The 27654-nt window shown below is 51.7% G+C and overlaps 1 protein-coding gene across 1 annotated transcript; it reads right to left on the bottom strand.

Annotated features, from left to right (window-relative positions):
* Positions 1 to 615: 615 nt before the first annotated feature.
* On the bottom strand, positions 616 to 27654 carry LOC142477157 (cullin-9-like; the record flags this gene model as incomplete). Its single annotated transcript, XM_075582204.1, has 5 exons — positions 616 to 842; positions 4270 to 4410; positions 4535 to 4889; positions 14142 to 14407; positions 27373 to 27654. Coding segments are annotated over 5 exons (1271 nt in total), but the record flags the coding sequence as incomplete, so codon positions are not given.

Raw genomic sequence — 27654 nt, 5'->3', positions numbered from 1 at the left:
CGGGACACTGTAAGATAAATGATAGGGTGTATGTATGTCGCCACACACTGGGATGTGACGGTGCGGGACACTGTAAGATAAATGATAGGGTGTATGTATGTCCCCACACACTGGGATGTGACGGTGCGGGACACTGTAAGATAAATGATAGGGTGTATGTATGTCCCCACACACTGGGGTGTGACGGTGCGGGACACTGTAAGATAAATGATAGGGTGTATGTATGTCCCCACACACTGGGGTGTGACAGTGCCGGATACTGTAAGATAAATGATAGGGTGTATGTATGTCCCCACACACTGGGATGTGACGGTGCGGGACACTGTAAGATAAATGATAGGGTGTATGTATGTCCCCACACACTGGGATGTGACGGTGCGGGACACTGTAAGATAAATGATAGGGTGTATGTATGTCCCCACACACTGGGGTGTGACGGTGCGGGATACTGTAAGATAAATGATAGGGTGTATGTATGTCCCCACACACTGGGATGTGACGGTGCGGGACACTGTAAGATAAATGATAGGGTGTATGTATGTCCCCACACACTGGGATGTGACGGTGCGGGACACTGTAAGATAAATGATAGGGTGTATGTATGTCCCCACACACTGGGATGTGACGGTGCGGGACACTGTAAGATAAATGATAGGGTGTATGTGGCTGATCCTCACCTCTGGGAAGCTGCAGCTGAAGCAGGAGAGCCAGGAACACTTCGCACAGGCGGCCCCACTGCCCTGACCCTCCTTACACAGGACACGGTCACAGCCCTGGGGGTTCGTGCACCACGTGAGGTTAGAGCAGCAGTCCACAAAGCCACGCAGAAGAGACTTCTCATACTGCAACAGGAAGAGAAGGTGAGGGGGACAGAGAAACCCAAGCACACTATATACAGCACGTCACACCGGCTGGAGAGGACCTATTCTGTCCTGTCCCCCGGCAGCAGGAAGAGAGAGATGAGGGTGCCAGAGAAGCCCATGCACACTATATACAGCACGTCACACCGGCTGGAGAGGACCTCTTCTGTCCTGTCCCCCGGCAGCAGGAAGAGAGAGGTGAGGGTGCCAGAGAAGCCCATGCACACTATATACAGCACGTCACACCGGCTGGAGAGGACCTCTTCTGTCCTGTCCCCCGGCAGCAGGAAGAGAGAGGTGAGGGTGCCAGAGAAGCCCATGCACACTATATACAGCACGTCACACCGGCTGGAGAGGACCTCTTCTGTCCTGTCCCCCGGCAGCAGGAAGAGAGAGGTGAGGGGGACAGAGAAGCCCATGCACACTATATACAGCACATCACACCGGCTGGAGAGGACCTCTTCTGTCCTGTCCCCCGGCAGCAGGAAGAGAGAGATGAGGGTGCCAGAGAAGCCCATGCACACTATATACAGCACGTCACACCGGCTGGAGAGGACCTCTTCTGTCCTGTCCCCCGGCAGCAGGACGAGAGGTGAGGGTGCCAGAGAAGCCCATGCACACTATATACAGCACGTCACACCGGCTGGAGAGGACCTCTTCTGTCCTGTCCCCCGGCAGCAGGAAGAGAGAGGCGAGGGGGACAGAGAAGCCCATGCACACTATATACAGCACGTCACACCGGCTGGAGAGGACCTCATCTGTCCTGTCCCCCGGCAGCAGGAAGAGAGAGGTGAGGGGGACATAGAAGCCCATGCACACTATATACAGCACGTCACACCGACTGGAGAGGACCTCTTCTGTCCTGTCCCCCGGCAGCAGGAAGAGAGAGGTGAGGGGGACAGAGAAGCCCATGCACACTATATACAGCACGTCACACCGGCTGGAGAGGACCTCTTCTGTCCTGTCCCCCGGCAGCAGGAAGAGAGAGGTGAGGGGGACAGAGAAGCCCATGCACACTATATACAGCACGTCACAACGGCTGGAGAGGACCTCATCTGTCCTGTCCCTCGGCAGCAGGAAGAGAGAGGTGAGGGGGCCAGAGAAGTCCATGCACACTATATACAGCACGTCACAACGGCTGGAGAGGACCTCTTCTGTCCTGTCCCCTGGCAGCAGGAAGAGAGAGGTGAGGGGGACAGAGAAGCCCATGCACACTTTATACAGCACGTCACACCTGCTGGAGAGGACCTCTTCTGTCCTGTCCCCCGGCAGCAGGACGAGAGGTGAGGGGGACAGAGAAGCCCATGCACACTATATACAGCACGTCACACCGGCTGGAGAGGACCTCTTCTGTCCTGTCCCCCGGCAGCAGGAAGAGAGAGGTGAGGGGGACAGAGAAGTCCATGCACACTATATACAGCACGTCACAACGGCTGGAGAGGACCTCATCTGTCCTGTCCCTCGGCAGCAGGAAGAGGGAGGTGAGGGGGACAGAGAAGTCCATGCACACTATATACAGCACGTCACAACGGCTGGAGAGGACCTCTTCTGTCCTGTCCCCTGGCAGCAGGAAGAGAGAGGTGAGGGGGACAGAGAAGCCCATGCACACTATATACAGCACGTCACACCTGCTGGAGAGGACCTCTTCTGTCCTGTCCCCCGGCAGCAGGACGAGAGGTGAGGGGGACAGAGAAGCCCATGCACACTATATACAGCACGTCACACCGGCTGGAGAGGACCTCTTCTGTCCTGTCCCCCGGCAGCAGGACGAGAGGTGAGGGGGACAGAGAAGCCCATGCACACTTTATACAGCACGTCACACCGGCTGGAGAGGACCTCTTCTGTCCTGTCCCCCGGCAGCAGGACGAGAGGTGAGGGGGACAGAGAAGCCCATGCACACTATATACAGCACGTCATAACGGCTGGAGAGGACCTCATCTGTCCTGTCCCCCGGCAGCAGGAAGAGAGAGGTGAGGGGGACAGAGAAGCCCATGCACACTATATACAGCACGTCACACCGGCTGGAGAGGACCTCTTCTGTCCTGTCCCCCGGCAGCAGGAAGAGAGAGGTGAGGGGGACAGAGAAACCCAAGCACACTATATACAGCACGTCACACCGGCTGGAGAGGACCTCTTCTGTCCTGTCCCCCGGCAGCAGGAAGAGAGAGGTGAGGGGGACAGAGAAGCCCATGCACACTATATACAGCACGTCACACCGACTGGAGAGGACCTCTTCTGTCCTGTCCCCCGGCAGCAGGAAGAGAGAGGTGAGGGGGACATAGAAGTCCATGCACACTATATACAGCACGTCACACCGGCTGGAGAGGACCTCTTCTGTCCTGTCCCCCGGCAGCAGGAAGAGAGAGGTGAGGGGGACAGAGAAGCCCATGCACACTATATACAGCACGTCACAACGGCTGGAGAGGACCTCATCTGTCCTGTCCCCCGGCAGCAGGAAGAGAGAGGTGAGGGGGACAGAGAAGCCAATGCACACTATATACAGCACGTCACAACGGCTGGAGAGGACCTCTTCTGTCCTGTCCCCCGGCAGCAGGAAGAGAGAGGTGAGGGGGACAGAGAAGCCCATGCACACTATATACAGCACGTCACACCGGCTGGAGAGGACCTCATCTGTCCTGTCCCCCGGCAACAGGACGAGAGGTGAGGGGGACAGAGAAGCCCATGCACACTATATACAGCACGTCACACCGGCTGGAGAGGACCTCATCTGTCCTGTCCCCCGGCAGCAGGAAGAGAGAGGTGAGGGGGACAGAGAAGCCCATGCACACTATATACAGCACGTCACACCGGCTGGAGAGGACCTCATCTGTCCTGTCCCCCGGCAGCAGGACGAGAGGTGAGGGGGACAGAGAAGCCCATGCACACTATATACAGCACGTCACAACGGCTGGAGAGGACCTCATCTCTCCTGTCCCCCGGCAGCAGGAAGAGAGAGGTGAGGGGGACAGAGAAGCCCATGCACACTATATACAGCACGTCACACCGGCTGGAGAGGACCTCTTCTGTCCTGTCCCCCGGCAGCAGGAAGAGAGAGGTGAGGGGGACAGAGAAGCCCATGCACACTATATACAGCACGTCACAACGGCTGGAGAGGACCTCATCTGTCCTGTCCCCCGGCAGCAGGAAGAGAGAGGTGAGGGGGACAGAGAAGCCCATGCACACTATATACAACACTTCAGAGGTGAGACAGACAGACTCCATGGGCCATAAGCTCATTCTATGTCACTGTGCCACCATGCTGTGCTAGGTAGCCACTAAGTGGGCCAGAGGTCATCTGTGTGACACCCTGATGTGGGAGGGACAGCCTGTCCCTCGTTGTACAGAAATCCTCCCACGCTCTTTCCCCATTACTTCCATGACCACGCGTGGAGTCTCGCTGCCACGTTACCTTTTCAATGACCTCCTTGGAGGAGATGATCTTGCGGATAAAGTCAGAGGTGGGCTGTGCGGGGCAGTCCGTGGTGGGGCACGTACAGTTCAGGACCAGGTTCTGCTCAATCCGGGTGGTCAGATATTCATTCCAGCAGCTCTGAGAAGAGGAGAGCGCGTCACATGGGAGACAGACAGCGCAGGAAGTGACCTCACGCAGACCTCCACTACACAGCAATAACATGAGGCGCCCCCATAGTGAGACGCCCCTCATAGTGCCTCACCTTGCAGCAGAAGTGCCTGCAGCACAGAGTTGGGGGGCTGTCTGAGGGGGTCAGCGGGCTCACGCACACAGGGCAGGTGGGCAGCGGGCTTTGTGGGGGCTGGGGGTCCGGCACATCCAGCCCAGAGGCAACGAGCAGCAGCTCAGGGTCATCTGTGTATCTCTGCAGCAGGAGGTCCACGTTCCACTTGCAGTGGATGAGCAGGTGCTGGGCCGAGTCCGGTGTCACGCTCAGCGTGTCGGACACCTGGGTCACCGTCTGCAACATGAGCGCCGTCACCTCCTCCGGCCTTAGCGTTCGTCCCATGGGGAGCAGCACCGTCTCCAGCACCCCCTGCTCCGTCCCGCCACCCGTGCTGCAACACAGCAAGGCCACGTATATATTACACCCCCTGCTCCGTCCCTCCCCCCGCGCTGCAACACAGCAAGGCCACGTATATATTACACCCCCTGCTCCGTCCCTCCCCCGCGCTGCAACACAGCAAGGCCACGTATATATTACACCCCCTGCTCCGTCCCGCCACCCGTGCTGCAACACAGCAAGGCCACGTATATATTACACCCCCTGCTCCGTCCCTCCCCCGCGCTGCAACAAAAGGCCACGTATATATTACACCCCCTGCTCCGTCCCGCCAACCGTGCTGCAACACAAGGCCACGTATATATCACACCCCCTGCTCCGTCCCTCCCCCCGCGCTGCAACACAGCAAGGCCACGTATATATTACACCCCCTGCTCCGTCCCTCCCCCCGCGCTGCAACACAGCAAGGCCACGTATATATTACACCCCTGCTCCGTCCCTCCCCCCGCGCTGCAACAAAAGGCCACGTATATATTACACCCCCTGCTCCGTCCCGCCACCCGTGCTGCAACACAGCAAGGCCACGTATATATTACACCCCCTGCTCCGTCCCGCCACCCGCACTGCAACACAGCAAGGCCACGTATATATTACACCCCCTGCTCCGTCCCTCCCCCGCGCTGCAACAAAAGGCCACGTATATATTACACCCCCTGCTCCGTCCCGCCAACCGTGCTGCAACAAAAGGCCACGTATATATTACACCCCCTGCTCCGTCCCTCCCCCCGCGCTGCAACAAAAGGCCACGTATATATTACACCCCCTGCTCCGTCCCCCCCCCGCGCTGCAACACAGCAAGGCCACGTATATATTACACCCCCTGCTCCGTCCCCCCCCGCGCTGCAACACAGCAAGGCCACGTATATATTACACCCCCTGCTCCGTCCCGCCACCCGCACTGCAACACAGCAAGGCCACGTATATATTACACCCCCTGCTCCGTCCCTCCCCCCGCGCTGCAACAAAAGGCCACGTATATATTACACCCCCTGCTCCGTCCCGCCAACCGTGCTGCAACACAATGCCACGTATATATTACACCCCCTGCTCCGTCCCGCCACCCGCGCTGCAACACAGCAAGGCCACGTATATATTATACCCCCTGCTCCGTCCCTCCCCCGCGCTGCAACACAGCAAGGCCACGTATATATCACACCCCCTGCTCCGTCCCGCCACCCGTGCTGCAACACAGCAAGGCCACGTATATATTACACCCCCTGCTCCGTCCCTCCCCCCGCACTGCAACACAGCAATGCCACGTATATATTACACCCCGTGCTCCGTCCCTCCCCCCACACTGCAACACAGCAAGGCCACGTATATATTACACCCCCTGCTCCGTCCCTCCCCCCACACTGCAACACAGCAAGGCCACGTATATATTACACCCCCTGCACCGTCCCTCCCCCCGCACTGCAACACAACAAGGCCACGTATATATTATACCCCCTGCTCCATCCCTCCCCCCGCACTGCAACACAGCAAGGCCACGTATATATTACACCCCCTGCTCCGTCCCGCCACCCGCACTGCAACACAGCAAGGCCACGTATATATTACACCCCCTGCTCCGTCCCGCCACCCGCACTGCAACACAGCAAGGCCACGTATATATTATACCCCCTGCTCCGTCCCTCCCCCCGCACTGCAACACAGCAAGGCCACGTATATATTACACCCCCTGCTCCGTCCCGCCACCCGCACTGCAACACAGCAAGGCCACGTATATATTACACCCCCTGCTCCGTCCCGCCACCCGCACTGCAACACAGCAAGGCCACGTATATATTATACCCCCTGCTCCGTCCCTCCCCCCGCACTGCAACACAGCAAGGCCACGTATATATTAGACCCCCTGCTCCGTCCCCCCCCCGCACTGCAACACAGCAAGGCCACGTATACATTAGACCCCCTGCTCCGTCCCTCCCCCCGCACTGCAACACAGCAAGGCCACGTATATATTATACCCCCTGCTCCGTCCCTCCCCCCGTGCTGCAAGACAGCAAGGCCACGTATATATTAGACCCCCTGCTCCCCCCCTCACCCCCGCACTGCAACACAGCAAGGCCACGTATATATTATACCCCCTGCTCCGTCCCTCCCCCCGTGCTGCAAGACAGCAAGGCCACGTATATATTAGACCCCCTGCTCCGTCCCTCCCCCCGCACTGCAACACAGCAAGGCCACGTATATATTATACCCCCTGCTCCGTCCCTCCCCCCGCACTGCAGCACAGCAATGCCACGTATATATTATACCCTGCCCCACGTGTATGTAATAGTGACAGCATCATGAGTTACAGCACCGCCTCCCCCCCCTGCTCCGTCCCTCCCCCCGCGCTGCAGCACAGCAATGCCACGTATATATTACACCCCGCCCCGTGTATGTAATAGTGACAGCACCATGAGTTACAGCACCGCCTCCCCCCCCCCCGCTCCGTCCCTCCCCCCGCGCTGCGACACAGCAATGCCACGTATATATTACACCCCCCCGTGTATGCAATAGTGACAGCACCATGAGTTACAGCCCCGCCTCCCCCCCTGCTCCGTCCCTCCCCCCGCGCTGCGACACAGCAATGCCACGTATATATTACACCCGCCCCCGTGTATGTAATAGTGACAGCACCATGAGTTACAGCCCCGCTTCCCCCCCCTGCTCCGTCCCTCCCCCCGCGCTGCAGCACAGCAATGCCACGTATATATTACGCCCCGCCCCCCGTGTATGCAATAGTGACAGCACCATGAGTTACAGCCCCGCCTCCCCCCCCCGCTCCGTCCCTCCCCCCAAGCTGCGACACAGCAATGCCACGTATATATTACACCCCCCCGTGTATGCAATAGTGACAGCACCATGAGTTACAGCACCGCCTCCCCCCCCCTGCTCCGTCCCTCCCCCCGTGCTGCAGCACAGCAATGCCACGTATATATTACACCCGCCCCCGTGTATGTAATAGTGACAGCACCATGAGTTACAGCACCGCCACCCCCCCCCCCGCTCCGTCCCTCCCCCCGCGCTGCAGCACAGCAATGCCACGTATATATTACACCCGCCCCCGTGTATGTAATAGTGACAGCACCATGAGTTACAGCACCGCCTCCCCCCCCTGCTCCGTCCCTCCCCCCGCGCTGCGACACAGCAATGCCACGTATATATTACACTCCCCGTGTATGTAATAGTGACAGCACCATGAGTTACAGCACCGCCTCCCCCCCCCTGCTCCGTCCCTCCCCCCGCGCTGCAGCACAGCAATGCCACGTATATATTACACCCCCCCGTGTATGTAATAGTGACAGCACCATGAGTTACAGCCCCGCCTCCCCCCCCTGCTCCGTCCCTCCCCCCCGCGCTGCAGCACAGCAATGCCACGTATATATATTACACCCCGCCCCCGTGTATGTAATAGTGACAGCACCATGAGTTACAGCACCGCACCCCCTGCTCCGTCCCTCCCCCCGCGCTGCAGCACAGCAATGCCACGTATATATTACACCCCGCCCCGTGTATGTAATAGTGACAGCACCATGAGATACAGCCCCGCCTCCCCCCCCTGCTCCGTCCCTCCCCCCGCGCTGCAGCACAGCAATGCCACGTATATATTACACCCCGCCCCGTGTATGTAATAGTGACAGCACCATGAGTTACAGCACCGCCTCCCGCACCCCCTGCTCCGTCCCTCCCCCCGCGCTGCAGCACAGCAATGCCACGTATATATTACACCCCGCCCCCCGTGTATGTAATAGTGACAGCACCATGAGTTACAGCACCGCCTCCCCCCCTGCTCCGTCCCTCCCCCCGCGCTGCAGCACAGCAATGCCACGTATATATTACACCCCCCCGTGTATGTAATAGTGACAGCACCATGAGTAACAGCACCGCCTCCCCCCCTGCTCCGTCCCTCCCCCCGCGCTGCAACACAGCAATGCCACGTATATATTACACCCGCCCCCCGTGTATGTACTAGTGACAGCACCATGAGTTACAGCACCGCCTCCCCCCCTGCTCCGTCCCTCCCCCCGCGCTGCAGCACAGCAATGCCACGTATATATTACACCCCGCCCCCGTGTATGTAATAGTGACAGCACCATGAGTTACAGCACCGCACCCCCTGCTCCGTCCCTCCCCCCGCGCTGCAGCACAGCAATGCCACGTATATATTACACCCCGCCCCCGTGTATGTAATAGTGACAGCACCATGAGTTACAGCACCGCCTCCCGCACCCCCTGCTCCGTCCCTCCCCCCGCACTGCAGCACAGCAATGCCACGTATATATTACACCCGCCCCCGTGTATGTAATAGTGACAGCACCATGAGTTACAGCACCGCCTCCCCCCTGCTCCGTCCCTCCCCCCGCGCTGCAACACAGCAATGCCACGTATATATTACACCCCGCCCCCGTGTATGTAATAGTGACAGCACCATGAGTTACAGCCCTGCCTCCCCCCCTGCTCCGTCCCTCCCCCCGTGCTGCAGCACAGCAATGCCACGTATATATTACACCCCGCCCCGTGTATGTAATAGTGACAGCACCATGAGTTACAGCACCGCCTCCCCCCCCTGCTCCGTCCCTCCCCCGCGCTGCGACACAGCAATGCCACGTATATATTACACCCGCCCCGTGTATGTAATAGTGACAGCACCATGAGTTACAGCCCCGCCTCCCCCCCCCCGCTCCGTCCCTCCCCCCGCGCTGCAGCACAGCAATGCCACGTATATATTACACCCGCCCCCGTGTATGTAATAGTGACAGCACCATGAGTTACAGCACCGCCTCCCCCCCCTGCTCCGTCCCTCCCCCCGCGCTGCAGCACAGCAATGCCACGTATATATTACACCCGCCCCCGTGTATGTAATAGTGACAGCACCATGAGTTACAGCACCGCCTCCCCCCCCCTGCTCCGTCCCTCCCCCCGCGCTGCAACACAGCAATGCCACGTATATATTACACCCCCCCGTGTATGTAATAGTGACAGCACCATGAGTTACAGCACCGCCTCCCCCCCCTGCTCCGTCCCTCCCCCCGCGCTGCAGCACAGCAATGCCACGTATATATTACACCCCGCCCCCGTGTATGTAATAGTGACAGCACCATGAGTTACAGCCCCGCCTCCCCCCCCCTGCTCCGTCCCTCCCCCCGCGCTGCAGCACAGCAATGCCACGTATATATTACACCCCGCCCCCGTGTATGTAATAGTGACAGCACCATGAGTTACAGCACCGCCTCCCCCCCCTGCTCCGTCCCTCCCCCCGCGCTGCAGCACAGCAATGCCACGTATATATTACACTCCCCGTGTATGTAATAGTGACAGCACCATGAGTTACAGCCCCGCCTCCCCCCCCCGCTCCGTCCCTCCCCCCACGCTGCGACACAGCAATGCCACGTATATATTACACCCGCCCCCGTGTATGTAATAGTGACAGCACCATGAGTTACAGCCCCGCCTCCCCCCCCTGCTCCGTCCCTCCCCCCGCGCTGCAGCACAGCAATGCCACGTATATATTACACCCGCCCCGTGTATGTAATAGTGACAGCACCATGAGTTACAGCACCGCCTCCCCCCCCCTGCTCCGTCCCTCCCCCCGCGCTGCAGCACAGCAATGCCACGTATATATTACACCCCGCCCCCGTGTATGTAATAGTGACAGCACCATGAGTTACAGCCCCGCCTCCCCCCCCCGCTCCGTCCCTCCCCCCGCGCTGCAGCACAGCAATGCCACGTATATATTACACCCCCCGTGTATGTAATAGTGACAGCACCATGAGTTACAGCACCGCCTCCCCCCCTGCTCCGTCCCTCCCCCCGTGCTGCAACACAGCAATGCCACGTATATATTACACCCCCCCGTGTATGTAATAGTGACAGCACCATGAGTTACAGCACCGCCTCCCCCCCCTGCTCCGTCCCTCCCCCCGCGCTGCAGCACAGCAATGCCACGTATATATTACACCCCGCCCCCGTGTATGTAATAGTGACAGCACCATGAGTTACAGCCCCGCCTCCCCCCCCCTGCTCCGTCCCTCCCCCCGCGCTGCAGCACAGCAATGCCACGTATATATTACACCCCGCCCCCGTGTATGTAATAGTGACAGCACCATGAGTTACAGCACCGCCTCCCCCCCCTGCTCCGTCCCTCCCCCCGCGCTGCAGCACAGCAATGCCACGTATATATTACACCCCCCCGTGTATGTAATAGTGACAGCACCATGAGTTACAGCCCCGCCTCCCCCCCCCCGCTCCGTCCCTCCCCCCACGCTGCGACACAGCAATGCCACGTATATATTACACCCGCCCCCGTGTATGTAATAGTGACAGCACCATGAGTTACAGCACCGCCCCCCCCCCTGCTCCGTCCCTCCCCCCGCGCTGCAGCACAGCAATGCCACGTATATATTACACCCCGCCCCGTGTATGTAATAGTGACAGCACCATGAGTTACAGCCCCGCCTCCCCCCCCCGCTCCGTCCCTCCCCCCGCGCTGCAGCACAGCAATGCCACGTATATATTACACCCCCCCGTGTATGTAATAGTGACAGCACCATGAGTTACAGCCGCGCCTCCCCCCCCTGCTCCGTCCCTCCCCCCGTGCTGCAGCACAGCAATGCCACGTATATATTACACCCGCCCCCGTGTATGTAATAGTGACAGCACCATGAGTTACAGCACCGCCTCCCCCCCTGCTCCGTCCCTCCCCCCGCGCTGCAGCACAGCAATGCCACGTATATATTACACCCGCCCCCGTGTATGTAATAGTGACAGCACCATGAGTTACAGCACCGCCTCCCCCCCCTGCTCCGTCCCTCCCCCCGCGCTGCGACACAGCAATGCCACGTATATATTACACCCGCCCCCGTGTATGTAATAGTGACAGCACCATGAGTTACAGCACCGCCTCCCCCCCCTGCTCCGTCCCTCCCCCCGCGCTGCAGCACAGCAATGCCACGTATATATTACACCCGCCCCCGTGTATGTAATAGTGACAGCACCATGAGTTACAGCCCCGCCTCCCCCCCCCCCGCTCCGTCCCTCCCCCCGCGCTGCAGCACAGCAATGCCACGTATATATTACACCCGCCCCCGTGTATGTAATAGTGACAGCACCATGAGTTACAGCACCGCCTCCCCCCCTGCTCCGTCCCTCCCCCCGCGCTGCAGCACAGCAATGCCACGTATATATTACACCCGCCCCCGTGTATGTAATAGTGACAGCACCATGAGTTACAGCACCGCCTCCCCCCCCTGCTCCGTCCCTCCCCCCGCGCTGCGACACAGCAATGCCACGTATATATTACACCCGCCCCCGTGTATGTAATAGTGACAGCACCATGAGTTACAGCACCGCCTCCCCCCCCTGCTCCGTCCCTCCCCCCGCGCTGCAGCACAGCAATGCCACGTATATATTACACCCCCCCGTGTATGTAATAGTGACAGCACCATGAGTTACAGCCCCGCCTCCCGCCTCATACCTGTCAGAGAGCTTTTGTCTATAAGCTGTCTTCTGTGTGCACCTGTACGCAATTAAACTCATTTGTTATTCTGCAATTTAACCCTCAGATTGTATTTTTTATTCACGCTTTATCACACAACCCCCCTGAGAAAAACACACCCCAACCAGGACCAGTGAGGCTGAACCATACTCCCCCCTGAGAAATACTCCCGATCACACCCCAACACCCCAAACAGAACCAGTGAGACTGGACCACCCCCCCACCCCACCCTGAGAAATACTTCCGATCACACCCCAACACCCCAAACAGGACCAGTGAGACTGGACCACCCCCCACCCCACCCTGAGAAATACTTCCGATCACACCCCAACACCCCAAACAGGACCAGTGAGACTGGACCACCCCCCACCCCACCCTGAGAAATACTTCCGATCACACCCCAACACCCCAAACAGGACCAGTGAGACTGGAATACCCCCCCACCCCACCCTGAGAAATACTTCCGATCACACACCCCAACACCCCAAACAGGACCAGTGAGACTGGACCACCCCCCACCCCACCCTGAGAAATACTTCCGATCACACCCCAACACCCCAAACAGGACCAGTGAGACTGGACCACCCCCCACCCCACCCTGAGAAATACTTCCGATCACACCCCAACACCCCAAACAGGACCAGTGAGACTGGAATACCCCCCCACCCCACCCTGAGAAAGACTTCCGATCACACCCCAACACCCCAAACAGGACCAGTGAGACTGGACCCCACTCCCCCCTGAGAAATACTGGAAATGAGCAGTCACTGACCGCTTGTGTAGGCCCGTTACCCGCTGTAGATTGTAAGCGCCCACGATCAGGACTCTCATTACCTCCTGTACCTTAATGGGGGGTTATTCTAGGCGGGGGAGGAGCAGGGGTTACCTGGCGGGGGAGGAGCAGGGGTTACCTGGCGGGGGAGGAGCAGGGGTTACCTGGCGGGGGAGGAGCAGGGGTTACCTGGCAAAGGGAGGAGCAGGGGTTACCTGGCGGCGGAGGAGCAGGGGTTACCTGGCGGGGGAGGAGCAGGGGTTACCTGGCGGGGGAGGAGCAGGGGTTACCTGGCGGGGGAGGAGCAGGGGTTACCTGGCGGGGGAGGAGCAGGGGTTACCTGGCGGGGGAGGAGCAGGGGTTACCTGGCGGGGGAGGAGCAGGGGTTACCTGGCGGGGGAGGAGCAGGGGTTACCTGGCGGGGGAGGAGCAGGGGTTACCTGGCGGGGGAGGAGCAGGGGTTACCTGGCGGGGGAGGAGCAGGGGTTACCTGGCGGGGGAGGAGCAGGGGTTACCTGGCAAAGGGAGGAGCAGGGGTTACCTGGCGGGGGAGGAGCAGGGGTTACCTGGCGGGGGAGGAGCAGGGGTTACCTGGCGGGGGAGGAGCAGGGGTTACCTGGCGGGGGAGGAGCAGGGGTTACCTGGCGGGGGAGGAGCAGGGGTTACCTGGCGGGGGAGGAGCAGGGGTTACCTGGCGGGGGAGGAGCAGGGGTTACCTGGCAAAGGGAGGAGCAGGGGTTACCTGGCGGGGGAGGAGCAGGGGTTACCTGGCGGGGGAGGAGCAGGGGTTACCTGGCGGGGGAGGAGCAGGGGTTACCTGGCGGGGGAGGAGCAGGGGTTACCTGGCGGGGGAGGAGCAGGGGTTACCTGGCGGGGGAGGAGCAGGGGTTACCTGGCGGGGGAGGAGCAGGGGTTACCTGGCGGGGGAGGAGCAGGGGTTACCTGGCGGGGGAGGAGCAGGGGTTACCTGGCGGGGGAGGAGCAGGGGTTACCTGGCGGGGGAGGACTTGCTGCTGTTGCTGCCGTGGTCCTGTTTCTTCTTGCTGGAGTTCTGGAAGCTGATGTGGGCCTTGCCCTTGTGTGGGGTAGAGGGGTCCTTAGAGAGGTAATCCAGAATGTGGGGGCTGTCCTCCCTGCGCCGCACGTACCCCTGGCTGACCAGGTGCATAATGCAGGACAGGACGTCAGTGTGGCTGCAGCAGAAGCTCAGGAATTTGGGGCTCCTCCCAGACTCCCATTTCTGACATGCATCAATCACCTGGAAGGGAGAACGGGGAGAGCAAGGGCGTCAATAGGACGTCTGTCCCTCCAACCAGAGTGACACAGATTCAGTGACACGTCTCCCATGTAATCCACCCCGTCACAGGGTGACAGAGTATGTCCCTTATATAATCCCCTATATAATCCCATACACTTTCCCTGTAAGTGTTAGACTGGTCTCTACTCACCCGACGGTTTCCAGAGTCCTGTCCCATCCGAAATTATCTCTCGCGCCTCTTATTGGGGTCACTGCACTGTGATGTAATTGGGCTCCCTCACTGCACTGTGATGTAATGGGGATCCCTCACTGCACTGTGATGTAATGGGGATCCCTCACATGGGGATCCCTCACTGCACTGTGATGTAATGGGGCTCCCTCACATGGGGATCCCTCACTGCACTGTGATGTAATGGGGATCCCTCACATGGGGATCCCTCACTGCACTGTGATGTAATGGGGCTCCCTCACTGCACTATGATGTAATGTAATGGGGCTCCCTCACTGCACTGTGATGTAATGGGGATCCCTCACTGCACTGTAATGTAATGTAATGGGGATCCCTCACTGCCTGTGATATAATGGGGCTCCCTCACTGCACTGTCATGTAATGGGGATCCCTCACTGCACTGTGATGTAATGTAATGGGGATCCCTCACTGCACTGTGATGTAATGGGAATCCCTCACTGCACTGTGATGTAATGGGGATCCCTCACTGCACTGTGATGTAATGGGGATCCCTCACTGCACTGTGATGTAATGGGGATCCCTCACTGCACGGTGATGTAATGGGGATCCCTCACTGCACTGTGATGTAATGGGGATCCCTCACTGCACTGTGATGTAATGTAATGGGGATCCCTCACTGCACTGTGATGTAATGGGGATCCCTCACTGCACTGTGATGTAATGGGGATCCCTCACTGCACTGTGATGTAATGGGAATCCCTCACTGCACTGTGATGTAATGGGGATCCCTCACTGCACTGTGATGTAATGGGGATCTCTCACTGCACTGTCCTGTAATGGGGATCCCTCACTGCACTGTGATGTAATGGGGATCTCTCACTGCACTGTGATGTAATGGGGATCCCTCACTGCACTGTGATGTAATGGGGATCCCTCACTGCACTGTGATGTAATGTAATGGGGCTCCCTCACTGCACTGTGATGTAATGGGGATCCCTCACTGCACTGTGATGTAATGTAATGGGGATCCCTCACTGCACTGTGATGTAATGGGGATCCCTCACTGCACTGTGATGTAATGGGGATCTCTCACTGCACTGTCATGTAATGGGGATCCCTCACTGCACTGTGATGTAATGGGGCTCCCTCACTGCACTGTAATGTAATGGGGATCCCTCACTGCACTGTGATGTAATGGGAATCCCTCACTGCACTGTGATGTAATGGGAATCCCTCACTGCACTGTGATGTAATGGGAATCCCTCACTGCACTGTGATGTAATGTAATGGGAATCCCTCACTGCACTGTGATGTAATGGGGATCTCTCACTGCACTGTCCTGTAATGGGGCTCCCTCACTGCACTGTGATGTAATGGGGATCCCTCACTGCACTGTGATGTAATGGGGATCCCTCACTGCACTGTGATGTAATGTAATGGGGATCCCTCACTGCACTGTGATGTAATGGGAATCCCTCACTGCACTGTGATGTAATGGGGATCCCTCACTGCACTGTCATGTAATGGGGATCCCTGACTGCACTGTCATGTAATGGGGCTCCCTCACTGCACTGTGATGTAATGGGGATCCCTCACTGCACTGTGATGTAATGGGGATCCCTGACTGCACTGTCATGTAATGGGGCTCCCTCACTGCACTGTGATGTAATGGGGATCCCTCACTGCACTGTGATGTAATGGGGATCCCTCACTGCACTGTGATGTAATGGGGATCCCTCACTGCACAGTCATGTAATGGGGATCCCTCACTGCACTGTGATGTAATGGGGATCCCTCACTGCACTGTGATGTAATGTAATGGGGATCCCTCACTGCACTGTGATGTAATGGGAATCCCTCACTGCACTGTGATGTAATGGGAATCCCTCACTGCACTGTGATGTAATGGGGATCCCTCACTGCACTGTCATGTAATGTAATGGGAATCCCTCACTGCTATGTGATGTAATGGGGATCCCTCACTGCACTGTCATGTAATGGGGCTCCCTCACTGCACTGTGATGTAATGGGGATCCCTCACTGCACTGTGATGTAATGGGGATCCCTCACTGCACTGTGATGTAATGGGGCTCCCTCACTGCACTGTGATGTAATGTAATGGGGCTCCCTCACTGCACTGTGATGTAATGGGAATCCCTCACTGCACTGTGATGTAATGGGAATCCCTCACTGCACTGTGATGTAATGGGGCTCCCTCACTGCACTGTAATGTAATGGGGATCCCTCACTGCACTTTGATGTAATGGGGATCCCTCACTGCACTGTCATGTAATGTAATGGGGATCCCTCACTGCACTGTGATGTAATGGGGATCCCTCACTGCACTGTGATGTAATGGGGATCCCTCACTGCAATGTGATGTAATGGGGATCCCTCACTGCACTGTGATGTAATGGGAATCCCTCACTGCTATGTGATGTAATTGGGATCCCTCACTGCACTGTGATGTAATGTAATGGAGATCCCTCAATGCACTGTGATGTAATGGGAATCCCTCACTGCACTGTGATGTAATGGGGATCCCTCACTGCACTGTGATGTAATGGGGATCCCTCACTGCACTGTGATGTAATGGGGATCCCTCACTGCACTGTGATGTAATGGGGCTCCCTCACTGCACTGTGATGTAATGTAATGGGGATCCCTCACTGCACTGTGATGTAATGGGGCTCCCTCACTGCACTGTGATGTAATGTAATGGGGATCCCTCACTGCACTGTGATGTAATGGGGCTCCCTCACTGCACTGTGATGTAATGGGGATCCCTCACTGCACTGTGATGTAATGGGAATCCCTCACTGCACTGTGATGTAATGTAATGGGGATCCCTCACTGATGTAATGCAATACCGTCTAACACATGGGATCCCTCACTGCATTGTAATACCGTCTAACACATGGGATCCCTCACTGCACTGTGATGTAATACCATCTAACACGTGGGATCTCTCTCTGTCCTCACGTGATCATTTCCTAACACGTGGGATCCCTCACTGCAGTCACATGATGTAATGTAATACCGTCTAACACATGGAGATCCCTCACGTGATATTTCCTAACACGTGGATATCCCTCACGTGACGTTATTTCCTTATATATGGGGATCCCTCACGTGATGTTATTTCCTTATATATGGGGATCTCTCACTGCCCTCATATGATGTTATTTCCTTATATATGGGGATCCCTCACGTGATGTTATTTCCTTATATATGGGGATCCCTCACGTGATGTTATTTCCTTATATATGGGGATCCCTCACGTGATGTTATTTCCTTATATATGGGGATCCCTCACATTATGTTATTTCCTTATATATGGGGATCCCTCACTGCCCTCACGTGATGTTATTTCCTTATATATGGGGATCCCTCACATTATGTTATTTCCTTATATATGGGGATCCCTCACGTGATGTTATTTCCTTATATATGGGGATCCCTCACGTGATGTTATTTCCTTATATATGGGGATCCCTCACGTGATGTTATTTCCTTATATATGGGGATCCCTCACGTGATGTTATTTCCTTATATATGGGGATCCCTCACTGCCCTCACGTGATGTTATTTCCTTATATATGGGGATCCCTCACATGATGTTATTTCCTTATATATGGGGATCCCTCACTGCCCTCATATGATGTTATTTCCTTATATATGGGGATCCCTCACGTGATGTTATTTCCTTATATATGGGGATCCCTCACGTGATGTTATTTCCTTATATATGGGGATCTCTCACTGCCCTCACGTGATGTTATTTCCTTATATATGGGGATCCCTCACATGATGTTATTTCCTTATATATGGGGATCCCTCACTGCCCTCACATGATGTTATTTCCTTATATATGGGGATCCCTCACGTGATGTTATTTCCTTATATATGGGGATCCCTCACATGATGTTATTTCCTTATATATGGGGATCCCTCACGTGATGTTATTTCCTTATATATGGGGATCCCTCACGTGATGTTATTTCCTTATATATGGGGATCCCTCACTTGATGTTATTTCCTTATATATGGGGATCCCTCACATGATGTTATATCCTTATATATGGGGATCCCTCACATGATGTTATTTCCTTATATATGGGGATCCCTCACGTGATGTTATTTCCTTATATATGGGGATCCCTCACTGCCCTCACGTGATGTTATTTCCTTATATATGGGGATCCCTCACATGATGTTATTTCCTTATATATGGAGATCCCTCACATGATGTTATTTCCTTATATATGGGGATCCCTCACGTGATGTTATTTCCTTATATATGGGGATCCCTCACGTGATGTTATTTCCTTATATATGGGGATCCCTCACATGATGTTATTTCCTTATATATGGGGATCCCTCACGTGATGTTATTTCCTTATATATGGGGATCCCTCACGTGATGTTATTTCCTTATATATGGGGATCCCTCACGTGATGTTATTTCCTTATATATGGGGATCCCTCACGTGATGTTATTTCCTTATATATGGGGATCCCTCACTGCCCTCACATGATGTTATTTCCTTATATATGGGGATCCCTCACATGATGTTATTTCCTTATATATGGGGATCCCTCACTGCCCTCACGTGATGTTATTTCCTTATATATGGGGATCCCTCACGTGATGTTATTTCCTTATATATGGGGATCCCTCACATGATGTTATTTCCTTATATATGGGGATCCCTCACGTGATGTTATTTCCTTATATATGGGGATCCCTCACGTGATGTTATTTCCTTATATATGGGGATCCCTCACGTGATGTTATTTCCTTATATATGGGGATCCCTCACGTGATGTTATTTCCTTATATATGGGGATCCCTCACGTGATGTTATTTCCTTATATATGGGGATCCCTCACGTGATGTTATTTCCTTATATATGGGGATCCCTCACATTATGTTATTTCCTTATATATGGGGATCCCTCACGTGATGTTATTTCCTTATATATGGGGATCCCTCACGTGATGTTATTTCCTTATATATCGGGGATCCCTCACGTGATGTTATTTCCTTATATATGGGGATCCCTCACGTGATGTTATTTCCTTATATATGGGGATCCCTCACTGCCCTCACATGATGTTATTTCCTTATATATGGGGATCCCTCACGTGATGTTATTTCCTTATATATGGGGATCCCTCACGTGATGTTATTTCCTTATATATGGGGATCCCTCACATGATGTTATTTCCTTATATATGGGGATCCCTCACGTGATGTTATTTCCTTATATATGGGGATCCCTCACGTGATGTTATTTCCTTATATATGGGGATCCCTCACGTGATGTTATTTCCTTATATATGGGGATCCCTCACGTGATGTTATTTCCTTATATATGGGGATCCCTCACTGCCCTCACGTGATGTTATTTCCTTATATATGGGGATCCCTCACGTGATGTTATTTCCTTATATATGGGGATCCCTCACGTGATGTTATTTCCTTATATATCGGGGATCCCTCACGTGATGTTATTTCCTTATATATCGGGGATCCCTCACATGATGTTATTTCCTTATATATCGGGGATCCCTCACGTGATGTTATTTCCTTATATATGGGGATCCCTCACGTGATGTTATTTCCTTATATATGGGGATCCCTCACATGATGTTATTTCCTTATATATGGGGATCCCTCACATTATGTTATTTCCTTATATATGGGGATCCCTCACGTGATGTTATTTCCTTATATATGGGGATCCCTCACGTGATGTTATTTCCTTATATATGGGGATCCCTCACGTGATGTTATTTCCTTATATATGGGGATCCCTCACTGCCCTCACGTGATGTTATTTCCTTATATATGGGGATCCCTCACGTGATGTTATTTCCTTATATATGGGGATCCCTCACTGCCCTCACATGATGTTATTTCCTTATATATGGGGATCCCTCACGTGATGTTATTTCCTTATATTTGGGGATCCCTCACATTATGTTATTTCCTTATATATGGGGATCCCTCACATGATGTTATTTCCTTATATATGGGGATCCCTCACATTATGTTATTTCCTTATATATGGGGATCCCTCACATGATGTTATTTCCTTATATATGGGGATCCCTCACGTGATGTTATTTCCTTATATATGGGGATCCCTCACATGATGTTATTTCCTTATATATGGGGATCCCTCACGTGATGTTATTTCCTTATATATGGGGATCCCTCACATGATGTTATTTCCTTATATATGGGGATCCCTCACGTGATGTTATTTCCTTATATATGGGGATCCCTCACATGATGTTATTTCCTTATATATGGGGATCTCTCACGTGATGTTATTTCCTTATATATGGGGATCCCTCACATTATGTTATTTCCTTATATATGGGGATCCCTCACATGATGTTATTTCCTTATATATGGGGATCCCTCACGTGATGTTATTTCCTTATATATGGGGATCCCTCACGTGATGTTATTTCCTTATATATGGGGATCCCTCACTGCCCTCACGTGATGTTATTTCCTTATATATGGGGATCCCTCACGTGATGTTATTTCCTTATATATGGGGATCCCTCACTGCCCTCACATGATGTTATTTCCTTATATATGGGGATCCCTCACGTGATGTTATTTCCTTATATTTGGGGATCCCTCACATTATGTTATTTCCTTATATATGGGGATCCCTCACATGATGTTATTTCCTTATATATGGGGATCCCTCACATTATGTTATTTCCTTATATATGGGGATCCCTCACATGATGTTATTTCCTTATATATGGGGATCCCTCACGTGATGTTATTTCCTTATATATGGGGATCCCTCACATGATGTTATTTCCTTATATATGGGGATCCCTCACGTGATGTTATTTCCTTATATATGGGGATCCCTCACATGATGTTATTTCCTTATATATGGGGATCCCTCACATGATGTTATTTCCTTATATATGGGGATCCCTCACGTGATGTTATTTCCTTATATATGGGGATCCCTCACGTGATGTTATTTCCTTATATATGGGGATCCCTCACATGATGTTATTTCCTTATATATGGGGATCCCTCACTGCCCTCACGTGATGTTATTTCCTTATATATGGGGATCCCTCACATGATGTTATTTCCTTATATATGGGGATCCCTCACTGCCCTCACGTGATGTTATTTCCTTATATATGGGGATCTCTCACTGCCCTCACGTGATGTTATTTCCTTATATATGGGGATCTCTCACTGCCCTCACGTGATGTTATTTCCTTATATATGGGGATCCCTCACGTGATGTTATTTCCTTATATATGGGGATCCCTCACATGATGTTATTTCCTTATATATCGGGGATCCCTCACGTGATGTTATTTCCTTATATATGGGGATCCCTCACGTGATGTTATTTCCTTATATATGGGGATCCCTCACGTGATGTTATTTCCTTATATATGGGGATCCCTCACGTGATGTTATTTTCTTATATATGGGGATCCCTCACGTGATGTTATTTCCTTATATATGGGGATCTCTCACTGCCCTCACATGATGTTATTTCCTTATATATGGGGATCCCTCACATGATGTTATTTCCTTATATATGGGGATCCCTCACGTGATGTTATTTCCTTATATATGGGGATCCCTCACGTGATGTTATTTCCTTATATATGGGGATCCCTCACGTGATGTTATTTCCTTATATATGGGGATCTCTCACTGCCCTCACGTGATGTTATTTCCTTATATATGGGGATCCCTCACGTGATGTTATTTCCTTATATATGGGGATCCCTCACGTGATGTTATTTCCTTATATATGGGGATCCTTCACTGCCCTCACGTGATGTTATTTCCTTATATATCGGGGATCTCTCACGTGATGTTATTTCCTTATATATGGGGATCCCTCACTGCTCTCACATGATGTTATTTCCTTATATATGGGGATCCCTCACGTGATGTTATTTCCTTATATATGGGGATCCCTCACGTGATGTTATTTCCTTATATATGGGGATCCCTCACATGATGTTATTTCCTTATATATGGGGATCTCTCACATGATGTTATTTCCTTATATATGGGGATCCCTCACATGATGTTATTTCCTTATATATGGGGATCCCTCACATGATGTTATTTCCTTATATATGGGGATCTCTCACATGATGTTATTTCCTTATATATGGGGATCCCTCACATGATGTTATTTCCTTATATATGGGGATCCCTCACATGATGTTATTTCCTTATATATGGGGATCCCTCACTGCCCTCACATGATGTTATTTCCTTATATATGGGGATCCCTCACATGATGTTATTTCCTTATATATGGGGATCTCTCACATGATGTTATTTCCTTATATATGGGGATCCCTCACATGATGTTATTTCCTTATATATGGGGATCCCTCACATGATGTTATTTCCTTATATATGGGGATCTCTCACATGATGTTATTTCCTTATATATGGGGATCCCTCACATGATGTTATTTCCTTATATATGGGGATCCCTCACGTGATGTTATTTCCTTATATATGGGGATCCCTCACGTGATGTTATTTCCTTATATATGGGGATCCCTCACTGCCCTCACATGATGTTATTTCCTTATATATGGGGATCCCTCACGTGATGTTATTTCCTTATATATGGGGATCCCTCACGTGATGTTATTTCCTTATATATGGGGATCCCTCACATGATGTTATTTCCTTATATATGGGGATCTCTCACTGCCCTCACGTGATGTTATTTCCTTATATATGGGGATCCCTCACGTGATGTTATTTCCTTATATATGGGGATCCCTCACTGCCCTCACGTGATGTAATTTCCTTATATATGGGGATCCCTCACATGATGTTATTTCCTTATATATGGGGATCTCTCACTGTCCTCACGTGATGTTATTTCCTTATATATGGGGATCCCTCACGTGATGTTATTTCCTTATATATGGGGATCTCTCACTGCCCTCACGTGATGTTATTTCCTTATATATGGGGATCCCTCACGTGATGTTATTTCCTTATATATGGGGATCCCTCACTGCCCTCACGTGATGTAATTTCCTTATATATGGGGATCCCTCACATGATGTTATTTCCTTATATATGGGGATCTCTCACTGCCCTCACATGATGTTATTTCCTTATATATGGGGATCCCTCACATGATGTTATTTCCTTATATATGGGGATCCCTCACTGCCCTCACGTGATGTTATTTCCTTATATATGGGGATCCCTCACATGATGTTATTTCCTTATATATGGGGATCCCTCACATGATGTTATTTCCTTATATATGGGGATCTCTCACTGCCCTCATATGATGTTATTTCCTTATATATGGGGATCCCTCACGTGATGTTATTTCCTTATATATGGGGATCCCTCACGTGATGTTATTTCCTTATATATGGGGATCCCTCACGTGATGTTATTTCCTTATATATGGGGATCCCTCACGTGATGTTATTTCCTTATATATGGGGATCCCTCACGTGATGTTATTTCCTTATATATGGGGATCCCTCACATGATGTTATTTCCTTATATATGGGGATCCCTCACTGCCCTCACGTGATGTTATTTCCTTATATATGGGGATCCCTCACTGCCCTCACGTGATGTTATTTCCTTATATATGGGGATCCCTCACATGATGTTATTTCCTTATATATGGGGATCCCTCACGTGATGTTATTTCCTTATATTTGGGGATCCCTCACATTATGTTATTTCCTTATATATGGGGATCCCTCACATGATGTTATTTCCTTATATATGGGGATCCCTCACATGATGTTATTTCCTTATATATGGGGATCCCTCACATGATGTTATTTCCTTATATATGGGGATCCCTCACGTGATGTTATTTCCTTATATATGGGGATCCCTCACATGATGTTATTTCCTTATATATGGAGATCCCTCACATGATGTTATTTCCTTATATATGGGGATCCCTCACGTGATGTTATTTCCTTATATATGGGGATCCCTCACGTGATGTTATTTCCTTATATATGGGGATCCCTCACATGATGTTATTTCCTTATATATGGGGATCCCTCACATGATGTTATTTCCTTATATATGGGGATCCCTCACGTGATGTTATTTCCTTATATATGGGGATCCCTCACATTATGTTATTTCCTTATATATGGGGATCCCTCACGTGATGTTATTTCCTTATATATGGGGATCCCTCACGTGATGTTATTTCCTTATATATGGGGATCCCTCACATGATGTTATTTCCTTATATATGGGGATCCCTCACTGCCCTCACGTGATGTTATTTCCTTATATATGGGGATCCCTCACGTGATGTTATTTCCTTATATATGGGGATCCCTCACGTGATGTTATTTCCTTATATATGGGGATCCCTCACTGCCCTCACATGATGTTATTTCCTTATATATGGGGATCTCTCACATGATGTTATTTCCTTATATATGGGGATCCCTCACATGATGTTATTTCCTTATATATGGGGATCCCTCACTGCCCTCACATGATGTTATTTCCTTATATATGGGGATCCCTCACATGATGTTATTTCCTTATATATGGGGATCCCTCACATGATGTTATTTCCTTATATATGGGGATCCCTCACTGCCCTCACATGATGTTATTTCCTTATATATGGGGATCCCTCACGTGATGTTATTTCCTTATATATGGGGATCCCTCACGTGATGTTATTTCCTTATATATGGGGATCCCTCACTGCCCTCACATGATGTTATTTCCTTATATATGGGGATCCATCACTGCCCTCACGTGATGTTATTTCCTTATATATGGGGATCCCTCACATGATGTTATTTCCTTATATATGGGGATCTCTCACATGATGTTATTTCCTTATATATGGGGATCCCTCACATGATGTTATTTCCTTATATATGGGGATCCCTCACTGCCCTCACATGATGTTATTTCCTTATATATGGGGATCCCTCACATGATGTTATTTCCTTATATATGGGGATCCCTCACATGATGTTATTTCCTTATATATGGGGATCCCTCACTGCCCTCACATGATGTTATTTCCTTATATATGGGGATCCCTCACGTGATGTTATTTCCTTATATATGGGGATCCCTCACATGATGTTATTTCCTTATATATGGGGATCTCTCACTGCCCTCATATGATGTTATTTCCTTATATATGGGGATCCCTCACATGATGTTATTTCCTTATATATGGGGATCCCTCACTGCCCTCACGTGATGTTATTTCCTTATATATGGGGATCCCTCACGTGATGTTATTTCCTTATATATGGGGATCCCTCACTGCCCTCACGTGATGTTATTTCCTTATATATGGGGATCCCTCACGTGATGTTATTTCCTTATATATGGGGATCCCTCACGTGATGTTATTTCCTTATATATGGGGATCCCTCACGTGATGTTATTTCCTTATATATGGGGATCCCTCACGTGATGTTATTTCCTTATATATGGGGATCCCTCACGTGATGTTATTTCCTTATATATGGGGATCCCTCACGTGATGTTATTTCCTTATATATGGGGATCCCTCACTGCCCTCACGTGATGTTATTTCCTTATATATCGGGGATCCCTCACGTGATGTTATTTCCTTATATATGGGGATCCCTCACGTGATGTTATTTCCTTATATATGGGGATCCCTCACTGCCCTCACGTGATGTTATTTCCTTATATATCGGGGATCTCTCACGTGATGTTATTTCCTTATATATGGGGATCTCTCACATGATGTTATTTCCTTATATATGGGGATCCCTCACATGATGTTATTTCCTTATATATGGGGATCCCTCACGTGATGTTATTTCCTTATATATGGGGATCCCTCACATGATGTTATTTCCTTATATATGGGGATCCCTCACATGATGTTATTTCCTTATATATGGGGATCCCTCACTGCCCTCACGTGATGTTATTTCCTTATATATGGGGATCCCTCACATGATGTTATTTCCTTATATATGGGGATCCGTCACTGCCCTCACGTGATGTTATTTCCTTATATATGGGGATCCCTCACGTGATGTTATTTCCTTATATATGGGGATCCCTCACTGTCCTCACGTGATGTTATTTCCTTATATATGGGGATCCCTCACGTGATGTTATTTCCTTATATATGGGGATCCCTCACATGATGTTATTTCCTTATATATGGGGATCCCTCACATGATGTTATTTCCTTATATATGGGGATCCCTCACGTGATGTTATTTCCTTATATATGGGGATCCCTCACATTATGTTATTTCCTTATATATGGGGATCCCTCACGTGATGTTATTTCCTTATATATGGGGATCCCTCACGTGATGTTATTTCCTTATATATGGGGATCCCTCACGTGATGTTATTTCCTTATATATGGGGATCCCTCACTGCCCTCACATGATGTTATTTCCTTATATATGGGGATCCCTCACTGCCCTCACATGATGTTATTTCCTTATATATGGGGATCCCTCACTGCCCTCACATGATGTTATTTCCTTATATATGGGGATCCCTCACTGCCCTCACGTGATGTTATTTCCTTATATATGGGGATCCCTCACGTGATGTTATTTCCTTATATATGGGGATCCCTCACTGCCCTCACGTGATGTTATTTCCTTAGATATGGGGACCCGTCACCGGACACGCGTGCTGTTATTTCCTAACACGTGGGATCTCTCACCGGACACGCGTGGCCTGCCTTACCTTGAACACCAGGTTGTCGATGTGAAGCTCCTTCTCCTCCTTCATGATCTTGGTGATCAGACAGAAGATGATGTTTCTCTTCCTCTCCAACGTGCGGCCTTCGTCCTCCTCCACGTTCAGGTACATCTGCCTGGGGAGCAGCCGCACAACCTTCCCCGGCGCCCGCTCTGCCAGCGCCGAGTCATTCAGACGGAGGAGCCCTGAGACGTGGAGAGACAGCAAGCGGGGGCAATGAGAGCGCCGAGACACGGCGAGAGACAGCAAGCGGGGGCAATGAGAGCC

The sequence above is a fragment of the Ascaphus truei genome, unplaced genomic scaffold, assembly GCF_040206685.1.
Source record: "Ascaphus truei isolate aAscTru1 unplaced genomic scaffold, aAscTru1.hap1 HAP1_SCAFFOLD_2031, whole genome shotgun sequence".
NCBI classification, from domain to species: Eukaryota; Metazoa; Chordata; class Amphibia; order Anura; family Ascaphidae; genus Ascaphus; species Ascaphus truei.
Note: the sequence above shows the minus strand (reverse complement) of the source record. Positions and strands in the feature narration are given on the sequence as shown.